Here is a 13,899-nt window from a genome sequence, read left to right on the forward strand (position 1 = left end):
TGGACAGTGAGAGAGAGACAGAGAGAAAGGTCTTCCTTTGCCGTTGGTTCACCCTCCAATGGCTGCCGTGGCCGGCGCACCGCGCTGATCCGAAGGCAGGAGCCAGGTGCTTCTCCTGGTCTCCCATGGGGTACAGGGCCCAAGGACCTGGGCCATCCTCCACTGGCCTGGAAGAGGGGCAACCGGGACAGAATCCGGCGCCCCGACCAGGACTAGAACCCAGTGTGCTGGCGCTGCAAGGCAGAGGATTAGCCTATTGAGCCACGGTGCGGGCAAGAAGAATTGTTTCAAAACAAGAAAATTTGCATATGAATTTGCATGTGTTTCAGCCATTCAGACATCTTGGTTGCTTTGAGGCCCCTTTGTATAGATTTAGGCTGACCTGGAAGCAGGGGCAGGAGATGGAGCGGAAGAGCTGTGAAGGCCCCTTCCCGCTGGTCAGGCCACTTGTTAGCAAGCCCCAGACCAACACAAGCCTTCTGCCACCGGCCCTGCAGTCCACTGATAGCATGTGTGCAAGCTATACACCACCTCTGTGTCCCCCCGAAACTATCCAGCTGCCTTTGCCACTTGTTGGAGGTGGAACAGGTGGAAAACAAGGACACAGGAGCCGACTCCTGTCTCACACGTCACTGCTGCCTCCAGTTCTTCATTGTCGTCAAGGAAATTCATTTGGTTTTCAAGTCATAGCCACAACCTTATCCTAAGAAAGACCTGTGAGGATGTGAGATGCAATGAACTGTGGCTCGGTATTTTATTTAAATGCAGTGAGAATGAGCCAGGTGTTACTGAAAAGCTTTATCTTAAGTCTGTAGGGTCTCCTAGTTCTGTCCTAAACAATTATTTCTTGAAAGTGAAGGGGAAAATATGCTAAATAATGGCATACTGTTCACTCTGTTCACTATTTTAGTCTCTTCTCTCTCTGTCTTCTTTTTACATTATTTTCTATTTCCTGCAGACCAAGAAGATTAAAAAATCATTTGAAGTCCATGACCGTGGTAGGCCATCTTTTTTAAAACTTTTTGTTTATTAATTTGAAAGGCAGACAGACACAGAGAGGAAGAGAATGCGTCCGTCTTTGGTTCAATCCCCAGATACCCACAACATCCGTGACTGGGGATGAAGTTGGAGCCAAGAACTCAATCCAGGTCTCCCGCATGGTGGCAGGGACCCAATTACTTGAGCCATCACTGCTGCCTCCCCAAGGTCTCAGTTAGCAGGAAGCTGGAATCCGGGGCTGGAGGCAGGCATCAAACCCGGCACTCCTTCTTTTCCCTGCCTCTTGCCAGGAGGGCTGTGTAGCCCTGCGCCTGTAGCTTCCTGGCCTAGATGCTCCTCCACGTGGCTGGTTCCTAGTGCTCGAGGTGCAGATGTGGTGCAGCCAGCTGCTGTCGGCTGGAGGGCCAGTCGTGCACGGTTCTGTCTTGCCATGCACACTCCAGCTCCAGATGCCTCTTATTCCCTGAAGTCGGTGAGAAAGCTGACAGCCATGTTGGCACTGTCCTCGTGGAACCTTGGTAGCATGTACATTAGCAGGAAGCTGAGCAGCGGGACACAAACCAGCACTCCACTACCAAATGCCTGATTCACAAGGCGAAGCAAGAAGCTTGACCTGCTGTGTCCCAACACTGGCTCCTGTTTATGTTGCATTACATTTAGTGTGTCACCTATACTTTAGTATTTCTTTTTTAGATTAGCAATTCTTAAAATTTTGCTATATTTACTTCATCTGTAAATAACATGGATACACACATCCATACTATTTATCTTGAAAGCAGAGATATTAATGCCACTTAATTTGGGATTCAAGAAAAGGACTCTAGAGTAAGAAAAAAAAGGCATATTATTATGTAAAGGGGATGCTACTCAGATATTAAAAATAATGAAATTATGATGTCTGTTGCAAATGAATGGAAATGAAGATGTGATGATGGCTTTATAAATACAGGCATTGATTCAACCTTATACTGTACAATAAAATTAGGTGTACTTTGTTGTATGCCACTTATACCTCAAGAAAACGATTATGCTGAGATGGTCACTAAAATAGGTCTTTTGGGAAAAATAAACTAGTCCCTGAGTGTGAATAAATGTAAAAAAAAAACAAAAACAAAACAAAACAGGCACTCCGATGTGGGACGCAGGTGATTTATGTGCATCTTTTTTTTTTTAAAGACTTTTTTTGTTGTTGTTATTTAAAGGCACAGTTAGAGAGAGGCAGAGGCAGAGAGAGAGATCTATCTGCTGGTTCACTCCACAAATGGCTGCAACAGCCAGAGCTGGGCCGATATAAAGCCAGGAGCCAGGAGCTTCTTTTGGGTCTCCCATGAGGGTGCAGGGGCCCAAGGACTTGCGCCATCTTCACTGCTCTCCCAGGCCATTAGCAGGGAGCTGGATTGCAAGTGGAACAGCCGGGACTCGAACTGGTGCCCATATGGGATGCCGGCACTGCAGACTGCAGTTTTAACCCATTGCGCCACAGCACTGGCCCCCTGGAAGATTTTGATAGACATTATAAAAATGTTATACTCCCATGTGATGTGACAGTAGCACAATGTTACATGTTCCTGAAGTTACGTGTTGGTAATGTTCAACTTCCCATTCCTCTCCACCCCCAGATGAGGGCCTCTTCTGCCCCTCTCACAGTTTGTCCTGTAACTGGAAGTCTCTCCCTCTGAAACTGTTCTTGAATCAGGCCCTGGACCTCATTCCCACTGCTGCTGCTCCATGTGGAGTCGCCACCGTTTCACCTGCCCTGTCCCAGTCACCGCCCATAAGTGCCGGCTGTGCCTCCAGCTTTGCACCCTTGCGCTCCAGCCTCCACAGGTAGACAGGGTGATCTTCCAAAAGCAAGATAGGATTACACCCCTCCCTTGCAGCAGTCCCTAATCACGTTCTCTATCGAATCCCAGCTCCTTAACATGGCACAAAGGTCTCTGTGCTCTAGTGGCACTTGCCTTTCTGTCCAGTCCTGTCATATGCACCATCCGTCTCTAATCACTGGCAGCTTTCTAAACATTCCCTCTTATTTCCGTGCCTTCTCATTGCCACTCATGCGGCTTCCCCTACCTTCTGGTATATTCTGCTCCAGTTTCTTTTCTCACACCAGTCCCCACAGCAGAACCACCTGCCAGACCAGGAGCCATCCCTCCCCCATCCCCCCAGTGGAGCCGACTTGCTTCCTCCACATGGGCACACTGTCCCCTTTGACATCACAGCACCTGATAAATGTCACTACCGTTCTCTGCTTACATGTCTTTGCCTTGCCTTTTAGTGTAGAAATGTCTCATGTTTACTGTGGTATCCCTAAGCACTTATGACAGATACTACGAAGAGTCTTCAAAATGTTTACAGAAAATGTATGTTACAAAAAAACTTCATACCTGTATTAGCTTTCTGTTAGTATGATTTAAATACCCAGCAAAAGCTGCTTATGAAGGAAAAGGTTTATTTTGCTCACAGTTTTGGAGGTTCGTAGTCCAAGATGAGACAGGCCCCACCGGTCTGGTTTCTGCGGGGCTGGAGGATGGTGCCAGCAGTGTGGAGGAGCAATCCCATGGTGAGCCAGGAAGCAGAGAGCTCACCCAGGCCCAGCTCACGGAGAACTGCCTTCCTGGGACACACCTCCAGGGACCTAGGGACCTCCCACTGTGCCACCACCTAGAAATCCTGATTGGATTAGGATTCCATGCTGTGCCATTGATTTAGCACTCTGGAGTCGAACCATCTGCCTAAGTTGGGGAGCCAATCATGTCAAACTGCAGCAGCACCTGAACAAGTGGATCCTTCCACCCCGTTTTCCATCATTCTTCTGAAGATCCCACACAAGTAACAGTGACTTGGAGCTAAGGCCAACACGAGGCCTGCTGCAGTAGTTCCTGACAGAAGAGAGAGCTGTCGCAGCCCCTTTCCCTCACTCCCCACCCCCTCAGGTCTCTACCCATGAAAACCAGGGCCTGTTTATGACACAGCTGTGTGCAAGAGGGGAACAGTGGATCAGGCATGTCTCCATGTGCTCCTCCCGCCCCGCCCGGAGGTCTAGCTCTTCTCACAGTTGAATTATGAGGGTACAGAATCCTATCAGTTCTTCATCCAGATCCTTGCTTTTTATGTAATCTGCCAGCTGGCAAACAGATCAAGGAAGATGAAACTCAATCAACTTCACACCTCTTAGTGTTCCTTAGTGGGAGAAAGATCGAAACAAACACAAAATTAGGGGGAGCATTGTGGTACACGGGGTATAGCTGCCACCTGTGATGGCATCCCATATAAGCTTTGGATTGAGTCCCAGCTACTCTGCTTCTGATCCAGCTCCCTGCTAATGCACCTGGGAAGGCAGCAGATGACGTCCCATGCTTGGGCCCTGCCACCCACATGGGAGACTCAGTTGGATTTCCCAGCTCCTGGCTTCAGCCTCACCCAGGCCTAACTGTTGTGGTCATTTGAGGAGTGAACCAGTGGATGAAAGATCTCTCTTTTCCTCTGTTTCTCCATCTCTCTTTCAAATAAGTAAGTCATTAGAAAACCCCACAAATGTTAATTAACTACAGAATGAGTGTCATCCGTGTAGTTCATCTCCCTTCGTACTTTCTTTGCGCTGCTTTCCCATATGTAATCAAGAGTTGGCTGTTGAGGAGTTTTGTCACTGAATGTTCGTCTTTCCCCAAATTTAAACCACATTTTTTCTTTAATTTTTAGGTATCAAATATTTTTAAAGGAAATATAAGTTAATTTAGATTTTTTTAAAAAATATTTTATTTAAAAAGCAGAGTTACAGAGAGGCAGAGGCAGAGAGAGGGAGAGAGGGTGGGGAGAGGGAGAAAGAGAAAGAGAGGTGTCTTCCATCTGCTGGTTCACTCCCTAGATGGCTGCAATAGCCGGAGCTGTGCTGATCCAAAGCAAGGAACCAGGAGCTTCAGGGACTCCCACACAGGTGCAGGGGTCCAAGGACTTGGACCATCTTCCACCGCTTTCCCAGGTCATATCAGGGAGCGGGATCAGAAGTGGAGCAGCCAGGTCTTGAATTGGTGCCATATGGGATGCCGGCACTGCAGGCAGCAGCTTTACCCACCATACCACAGTGCTGCCCTTAATTTAGATTTTAAAGAGGCTGAAAATTAAACATTAATCATTCTGTTAAAGATTCATTTATTGGGGGCCAGCGCTGTGGTGTAATGGGTAAAGCTGCCACCTATAGTGCTGGCATCCAATATGGGCGCCCATTCAAGTCCCGGCTGTTCCACTTTTGATCCAGCTCTCTGCTATAGCCTGGGAAAGCAGTAGAAGATGGCCCAAGTCCTTGGGCCCCTGCACCCACGTGGGAGACCCAGAAGAAGCTCCTGGCTCTTGGCTTCAGATCGGTGCAGCTCTGGCCATTGCAGCCAATTGGAGAGTGAACCAGTGGATGGAAGACCTCTCTCTCTCTCTCTCCTCTCTCTACCTTTCCTCCTCTCTCTGTGTAACTCTGACTTTCAAGTAAATAAATAAATCTTTAAAAAAAGATTCATTTATTTTTATTTGATTGGTGGAGTAACAGAGAGAGGCAGACACACACACACACACACACAGAAAAAGAGATCTTCTATCCTCTGGTTCACTCCCCAGATGTCCACAACATCTAGAGTCAGGTCACAGCCAAGAGCCTAGAGCTCCATGCAGGTCTCCCCTATGGGTTGGAGGGGCCCAAGCGTGTGGGCTATCTTCTGCTTTCCCAGGTGCACTAGAAGGAAGCTAGATGGGACGTGGAGGAGCTAGATGGATATGAGTATGCAGATGTCCCAAGTGGCAACTCAACCCTCTTTGCCACAGTACCCACCCCAGCATCATTCTTGTCAATCAGTCCAGGAGGAGTCATTACTAAGTATACTACCCAAATCAATCCATACAAATGTACATTGAAATCATATAAACAGGGGCCTCACTGTGGTGTAGTGGGCTAAGCCCCCACCTGTGGTGCCAGCATCCCATACAGGCGCTGGTTCAAGTCCCAGCAGTTCTAGTTCTGATCCAGCTCCCTGCTATGTGGCCTGGGAAAGCAGTAGAAGATTGCCCAAGTGCTTGGGCCCCTGTACCCTTTTGGGAGGCCTGAAAGAAGCTCCTGGCTCCTGGTTTCAGATCAGACCAGCTATAGCAGTTGTAGCCATCTGGGAAGTGAACCAGTGGATGGAAGACCTTTCTCTTTGTCTCACCCTCTCTCTGTTTATAACTCTACCTCTCAAATAAATAAATAAAATCTTAAAAAAAATCATATAAACAGGTTTCACAATTCAAAAAAAATGCAGTTACTTTTATTCTGATTTCTTCCTGTGAACAACCCAAGATAGTCCATATTTTACCCTAACAAAAAGGTTACTGTTTTTAGTGGCTTTGTTCACACAAATTCTGGCATAATATGATGCTATTTTTTTTTTGAGATTTACTTTATTTGGAAGGCAGAGTGGTGCAGAGAAAGAAAAGAGAAGGAGAGAGATCTTCTGTCTGCTGGTTCATTCCCCAAATGCCCACAGCAGCCAGGAATGGGCCAGGCAAAAGCCAGGAACTGGGAACGCAATACAGGTCTCCTATGTGGGTGGCAAAAACCCAAATACTTAGGCCATAATCTCCTGCCTCCCAGGAGTAGCAGCAGGAAACTGGATTGGAAGTACAGAGTAGCCAAGACTCAAACCAGGCTTTCCCGTGTGGGATGCCAGCCTTCGAAGCAGTAGCTGAACCCAGTGTACCACGGTGCCTGTGCCTCACTGCTGTCTCCAGTGGTGCACAAAGTAGTCATGGGTTTCACTGCAACTTTTAATTTCCCGTCTGGGACATCCTCTTTCTCTCCAGGCAGGCAGGCAGGCAGGCAGGCTCTTCCTAACATCAGCAACTTTAACAGACACTGACCCTGAAGTCCTTTGGAACTCAAACCCAGATGGAAGGAGAGGACTGGCCCCTTAAGATCCAGTCCTTGTCATTTCCACTATAGCAGTTTTTTGAGGAACCAGCTCTGAGTTTACACAAAGGAGCCAGAGACAGCAGGTGTTGTGAGATGCATCAGAAAAATGAATGTGTATAACATCTAAGTGATCCTTTTGCTGAATCCCAGAACCCGGCTGGAGGTATGACTACTGAGTGGAAGGGAAGAAAGTATTTTATTTTACCAAAGTTAATTTTGTACTTGAAGTAGTAAATACAAGAGCAATATCCTTGAAAGAAGTGCTAGAGAAAATGAAAGATATTATCATTGTTTTTTTTTTTTTCTTTTGGACAGGCAGAGTTAGACAGAGAGAGAGAGAGAGAGAGAGAAAGGTCTTCCTTCCATTGGTTCATTCTCCCAAATGGCCGCTATGGCCGGTGCGCTGCACTGATCCAAAGCCAGGAGCCAGGTGCTTCCTCCTGGTCTCCCATGCGGGTGCAGGGCCCAAGGACCTGGGCCATCCTCCACTGCACTCCTGGGCCACAGCAGAGAGCTGGACTGGAAGAGGAGCAACCAGGACAGAACTGGCGCCCCAACCGGGACTAGAACCTGGGGTGCCGGCGTCGCAGGTGGAGGATTAGCCAAGTGAGCTGCAGTGCCAGCCTATCATTGTTAATGTTGAAGAATTCTGTAAGACAGGTCTCATCTGAATTCTGAAGCAGAAAATTTGTTATTTCTCAAATTCAAAAAAATTGCAACATAACTTATAACAAATTAGGAGAAATACAGAGTGAATTGCAGCTATACCAGTGTTTCACAAAATAAAGCACTGGACACTTTGAAAGTGATTCGGGTTTTCAAAAGACATTATTCTAAGTTTCATGGGATTTTCTAGAGATAATTAAAATAGGCAGCTTTTGAGATAAAGATGGATGATGCAGCATCTGGACTCTGCACATAGCTGGGAACACAGGTTGTATGCCAGCAGGACTGTATGCAGAAGTGCCCGCCGAACACGTGTCTCAAGAGACGTTTGTGATCTTCCTCCCACAGGTTGTCTGAAAATGAATGTGCCTCCCTCGGCGTACTGCTCAAGGATGCAGCGTCTACACCAGTCTTTCTTTCAATAAACAGTTAATGACTTTCAGTAAACTCTGTGACAGGTTCTGTGCCAGATGCCTAGGACCCCACGAGAAATGAGCTGGAGGACGTTATCTACTGGGGGAGGGAGCTAAGTGGGCTGTGCTAGAATGTGTGTGTGTGGGGGGGGTAACCTCGAGACAGCCATTGACTGTGTGAGCCAAGGCCATCTCCTCCCCTGACAGTGTGTACCAAGACAGAGGACAGGGAGAGTCTACGCTACAGTGCAGGCCCAAGACTGTTCATTCCTGAGACTATAGGCAGTGCCTGGAACCTAGGTGGTTCTGCACAGGGCAAGAGATGACAATGGCCATGTAGAATGGTCTGTGCCTGCTAAGAAATGCAAACTTGGTCCTGAAGAGGATCTCCGAAGGCTTTTAGGGAGGGGAGCGACGTGGTCTGGTGTGCATGTTTAAAAGATCCTCCTACCAGTGACATGCGTGGTAGATTGGTGGGGGGTGGCACAGAATCAGGAGTGCCCGTGGCGCTGTTCCAGCCTTGAGCAGGGAGGACGGGGGCCTGCAGCTCAGAGTGGCAGTGCATGTGCAGAGGGAGATGTCGATGCAACGCCACTTCAGAGGGAAAAGGAAAAGAGGTGCTCATGGGTGAGCTAGGGGGGCGTAGAGAGAGGCTCCAGGAAGCCAAGCAGAGCTCTCAGTGGACGTGGCCAGTTGAACTGAGAAGACGAGGGATGCGTGCCGGCTGTGAGACACAACGTGTGGAGATGGTCGGTCAGCGGCTGCATCCATGCCGAGACGGCTTCAGCGGTCAGGGAAGAGCTGAAGAAGGAGTGGGCGGGAGTGACGAGGGACACGACGTCTCGGTGGAGAAAGGAGAGACTCGGTCCTCCAGCATAGCAGAGGGGCCGACGCTGCCTCGCTAGGCTGGGCGATGGGACAGCAGGACAAGTGCCCGAGCAACTGCGAACTTTGGCAAGGTGAGTCACGGAGCCCACGGCCTCCACTGTCTTCCTGAGGGGAGAGCCGGCGGCTGGAAATAGTCCCCGCTTCTGCCTTCACAGCAAGGCACCATGACGATTCCTGGCTTAACCGAGGCTTTCTGCTCCTTCCTCCGGTCTCCACCCCCTTTTCTGACCCTCACATCTTCTTGAGGACCAGCCCTATCAGTTTTTTTTTTTTTTAATAAAAGATTTATTTGAAAGTCAGACTTACAGAGAGAGGGAGAGACATAGAGAGAGATCTTCCATCCGCTTGTTCACTCCCCAAGTGACTGCAACAGCTGGGACAGGGCCAGGTTGGAGCCAGGAGTTTCTTCTGGGTCTCCCACATGGGTGATAGGTACCCAACTACTCGGACCTCTTCTGCTGCTTTCCCAGGTGCACTAGCAGGGAGCTGGACTGGAAGAGGAGCAGCCAGGACTCCAACTTGTGCTCATGTGCTATGCCGGTGGCTTAGGCTGTTGTACCATGCGACCCCTACCCCCCCAGTTTCTGTTTCTGAAACAGCACCCTGTTGCTGCCTCCTCTAGAGGGGATACTGTGTCCTCACATGGCAGAAAGCTCAGAGGGCCACAGGGGCCCAGGCAGTTCCCTCCAGCCCCCCCTAACTTTTTTTTTTGAAAGATTTATTTATTTATTTATTTGAAAGAGTTACACAGAGAAGGAGAGACAGAGAGAGAGGTCTTCCATCTGCTGGTTCACTCCCCAGTCGGCCGCAACGGCTGGAGCTGCACTGCCCTGATTGAAGTCAGGAGCAGAGCGTCCTCCGGGTCTCCCACGTGGGTGCAGACGCCCAAGGAGTTGGGCCATCTTCCACTGCTATCCCAGGCCATAGCAGAGAGCTGGATTGGAAGTGGAGCAGCCAGGACTCAAACCAGCACCCGTATGGGATGCCGGCACTGCAGGCAGCACTTTACCTACTACGCCACAGCGCCAGCCTCCCTCCAGCCCTTTTATATGGTTGCTAATCCTCCTCATGATGGAATAATTTTCTTTTCTTTTTTTTTTTTTTTTTTTTTTTTTTTTTGACAGGCAGAGTGGACAGTGAGAGAGAGAGACAGAGAGAAAGGTCTGCCTTTGCCGTTGGTTCACCCTCCTATGGCTGCCACGGCCGGCGTGCTGCAGCCGGCGCACAGCACTGATCCGATGGCAGGAGCCAGGTGCTTCTCTTGGTCTCCCATGGGGTGCAGGGCCCAAGCACTTGGGCCATCCTCCACTGCACTCCCTGCCCACAGCAGAGAGCTGGCCTGGAAGAGGGGCAACCGGGACAGAATCCAGCGCCCCGACTGGGACTAGAACCCGGTGTGCCGGCGCCGCAAGGCACAGAATAATTTTTTAATGGTCCCACATCTTCAAACTCTCACACAGGGGTTTAAGTTCCAGCATGTGTATCTTAAGGACATGTTCAACCACAGCAGGAGCATAACTTTTTACTGGGATAACTGCCCTCTGCCTCCTGGTCTTGGTTCCTTTAGTTGGTTAAGTTAAGCAGTACCTGGGTTGAGTGCCTCTGGGAACATGTTTAATTACGGATTTCCATAGTGCTCTCAGGGTCACTCCCCTGCCCACTCCCATCACCTCCCCCCTGTTCTGACCTTGCAGCCCCCTGTGATAATCACACCCCTCATTTCTGATGGGGGGGGGCGGGACATAGCCTCCGTTCTCGTCCTCTCATTCCTGTCACCATCAGCCCAGTTCCTTGGCCTTGGTCCCCAGAGCATAGCTGACCAGCACACTCCCTGCTGCTCTGGTAAGGGAGCGTCCTGCAGGCCCTCTCACAGATGGGAAGCAGCTGGGCTCTCTGGCCTGTGGCAGGCCCGCACTCGGGTCAGGCAGAGGAGAAGGAAGCCATGCTGAGGTGGAGGGGAAACCAAGGGGCTATGGCTGTCGTTGAGCTTAGGGAAGCGAGTGTTCACCAGGGGAGACAAAGGCTCAGATGGAAAACATTCAATCTAGCAATGGTTAGTGAAGTGAAAAAATAAAAGCTGGGCTGGCACTGTGGCATAGTGGGCTAAGCTTCCACCTACGGTGCCAGCATCCCATGTGGGCACTGGTTTGAGTCCCCGCTACTCCTCTTCTGATCTAGCTCCCTGCTAATGGCCTGGGAAAGCAGTGGAAGGTGGCCCAAGTGCTTGGGTCCTGTACCCATGCAGGAGACGCGAAGAAGTTCCTGGCTCCTGGCTTCGGATCTGCCCAGCTCCAGCGGAAGGAAGACCTTTCTCTCTGTCTCCCCCCTCACTGTCTATAACTCTACCTCTCAAATAAATAAATAAGGTATTAAAAAAACAAGGGCTGGCTCTGTGGTGTAGGAGGTAAAGCCACCGCCTGCAGTGCCAGCATCCCATATGAGCACCGGTTCAAGTCCTGGCTACTCCACTTCCAATTCAGCTCTTTGCTATGGCCTGGGAAAGCAGTAGAAGATGGACCAAGTCCTTAGGCCCCTGCACCCTCACTGGAGACCCGAAAGAAGCTCCTGGCTCCTGGCTTCAGATTGGCACAGCTCTGGCTGTTGCGGCCATCTGAGGAGTGAACCAGCAGATAGAAGACCTGGCTCTCTCTCTGCCTCTGCCTCTCTATAACTCTGCCTGCCAAATAAACAAATCTAAAATATATAAATAAACAAAAGATAAAAGCCCAGACAGAATACGACGAGAAGAAAATCGAGAGCCCAGACAGCGAGCCGAGCAAGGAGACTGCTGTGAGGGGCGCCAAGGCCGAGCGGGAGCCGGTCTCCACTACAGCAACGTTCCGCTTGCTGCGTGTTGCTGGGAACCGTGGGTTGGAGAAGCGGACATTACTCTAGGAGGAAAGGCCGACCTTCAGGATCACGGGTCCTCAAGCAGAAGACAGGGTCCACGCTGCAAGTAGCGGCCACGTGGCGAGGCCGAGAGCTTGTTTTCCTGTAGCCAAAGAAGGGCAGAGCCATTGTCCCGGCAGGTGAGGGGTGGGTGTCTGCTGAGTGGTCAGGGGCTACCACTGCACCTGTTCTCAATGCTGTCTCACCGGGGGAAGGAACACTGGTTCACACCCCAAATATCCACAACAGCCAGGGCTGGACCGGGCTGAAACTGGGAGCCTGGAACGCCCTCTGGGTCTCCCAAGCACTCGTGCCATCTTCTTCTGCCTTCCCAGGCACATTAGCGGGAGCTGGATTGGAAGCAGAGCAACCCGGTGCTCCAGTACGGGATGCCGGCATGGCAAGCAGCAGTCTAGCCCAGTGAGCCACAACACTGGCCCCCAACCAATGCTTAATACACAACATGTGGTAATGATGCTGAGGGAATCCTAAGTAATCAAAGGAAAAGAGTGCTCTTAAAAATTCTTAACAGGGCCAGCGCCGCGGGTCACTAGGCTAATCCTCCGCCTGCGGCGCTGGCATCCCATATGGGCCCTGGCTCCTGGCTTCAGATCGGCACGGCTCCAGCCGTTGTGGCCATTTGGGGAGTGAACCAACGAAGGAAGAGCTTTCTCTCTGTCTCTCCCTCTCACTGTAACTCTCTCTCTCTCAAATAAATAAAATCTTAAAAAAAAAATTCTTACCAATTCTGTGGGACCAAAACAACAGCCGTGGGACATCAACGCAGGTTTGCCTGAGCCCTGTGGAAGAGTCACCGGGATGTGGAATATTGCTGGAAAACCAAGAGATGGGTGCAAGGTGAGAGAGACTGTGGGGAACATTTGGGAGGACTTCCACAATCAGTGGATCTTTTAATTCCATAAAACAAGGATTGGAGCCAGTTAGGGGGCAGAGCTCCCAGGGTGGGGACACCCAGGGAAAGCTGCACCTTATGGGCAGAATGTGGGTCACAGCCAAGGAGAATTTGTGAGTACCCAGGGAAGTCGTGCAAGGCTCTTTTCATGTCCTTATTTTCCCTAACTTAATCACAACCAGTGGAGCCACACTTTATTTGTCCCTGCTTCATCTTTTTTTTTTTTTTTTGACAGAGTTAGAGAGAGAGAAAGGTCTTCCTTCTGTTGGTTCACCCCCCAAAATGGCCACAATGGCTGGAGCTGTGCCGATCCAAAGCCAGGAGCCAGGTATTTCCTCCTGGTCTCCCATGCGGGTGCAGGGGCCCAAGCACTTGGGCCATCCTCCACTGTGCTCCCGGGCCACAGCAGAGAGCTGGACTGGAAGAGGGGCAACCGGGACTAGAACCAGCACCCATATGGGATGCCGGCGCTGCAGGTGGAGGATTAACCAAGTGAGCCACGGCACCATGTCCCTGCTTCATCTTTAACACATGGTGTCTTAATTCAGTCCTAAAAAAACCCATCGACCCTGGAGTGCACGTCACAGGTGAAGCCTGAATTGAATCCTGACAGGTTCAGGCTGTGTCTACACATGACCTGAGAATGGTGGTGACACAGACCTCCCAGAATCTCTTTAACATAAGAATGCAAAGTGGTGCCCCAGATGTCAGTCTTCTGACAGGAACTGGGTCAGCGAGACCCCGTGCAGTCCCAGCAGTGACTGAGTATAGCAGGATGTCTGTAGTTTTTTGTTTGTTTTTTGTTTTTGTTTTTTTTTTAAATAAATCTCTTCTTTATTTTTTAAATTTATTTATTTTTATTTATTTATTTATTTATTTTGACAGGCAGAGTGGACAGTGAGAGAGAGAGACAGAGAGAAAGGTCTTCCTTTGCCGTTGGTTCACCCTCCAAGGGCCGCCGTGGCCAGTGCGCTGCGGCTGGTGCACCGCGCTGATCCGATGGCAGGAGCCAGGTGTTTCTCCTGGTCTCCCATGGGGTGCAGGGCCCAAGCACCTGGGCCATCCTCCACTGCACTCCCTGCCCACAGCAGAGAGCTGGCCTGGAAGAGGGGCAACCGGGACAGAATCCGGCGCCCCGACCGGGACTAGAACCCGGTGTGCCGGCGCCGCAAGGTGGAGGATTAGCCTAGTGAGCCGTG

The 13,899-nt window shown here is 50.2% G+C and overlaps 1 protein-coding gene across 16 annotated transcripts in view; it reads left to right on the forward strand.

Annotated features, from left to right (window-relative positions):
• The window catches only part of CAGE1 (cancer antigen 1), a 53,481-nt gene extending 45,437 nt beyond the window's left edge, over positions 1-8,044 (forward strand). For 7 of the 16 annotated variants that reach the window (XM_070074440.1, XM_051855858.2, XM_051855863.2 and 4 more), the window contains one exon: positions 1,046-2,120. In XM_070074440.1, coding sequence (XP_069930541.1) covers positions 1,046-1,217 — 172 coding nt within the window. In that variant the 3' untranslated portion in view covers positions 1,218-2,120. Of the gene's footprint in view, positions 1-958; positions 999-1,041; positions 2,121-7,945 lie in introns of those variants that run through there. The other 9 variants (XM_051855864.2, XM_051855867.2, XM_070074441.1 and 6 more) reach the window with 3 other exon arrangements.
• The last annotated feature ends 5,855 nt before the right edge of the window (positions 8,045-13,899 follow it).

This window comes from Oryctolagus cuniculus, chromosome 5 (assembly GCF_964237555.1).
Source record: "Oryctolagus cuniculus chromosome 5, mOryCun1.1, whole genome shotgun sequence".
Classification (NCBI taxonomy): Eukaryota; Metazoa; Chordata; class Mammalia; order Lagomorpha; family Leporidae; genus Oryctolagus; species Oryctolagus cuniculus.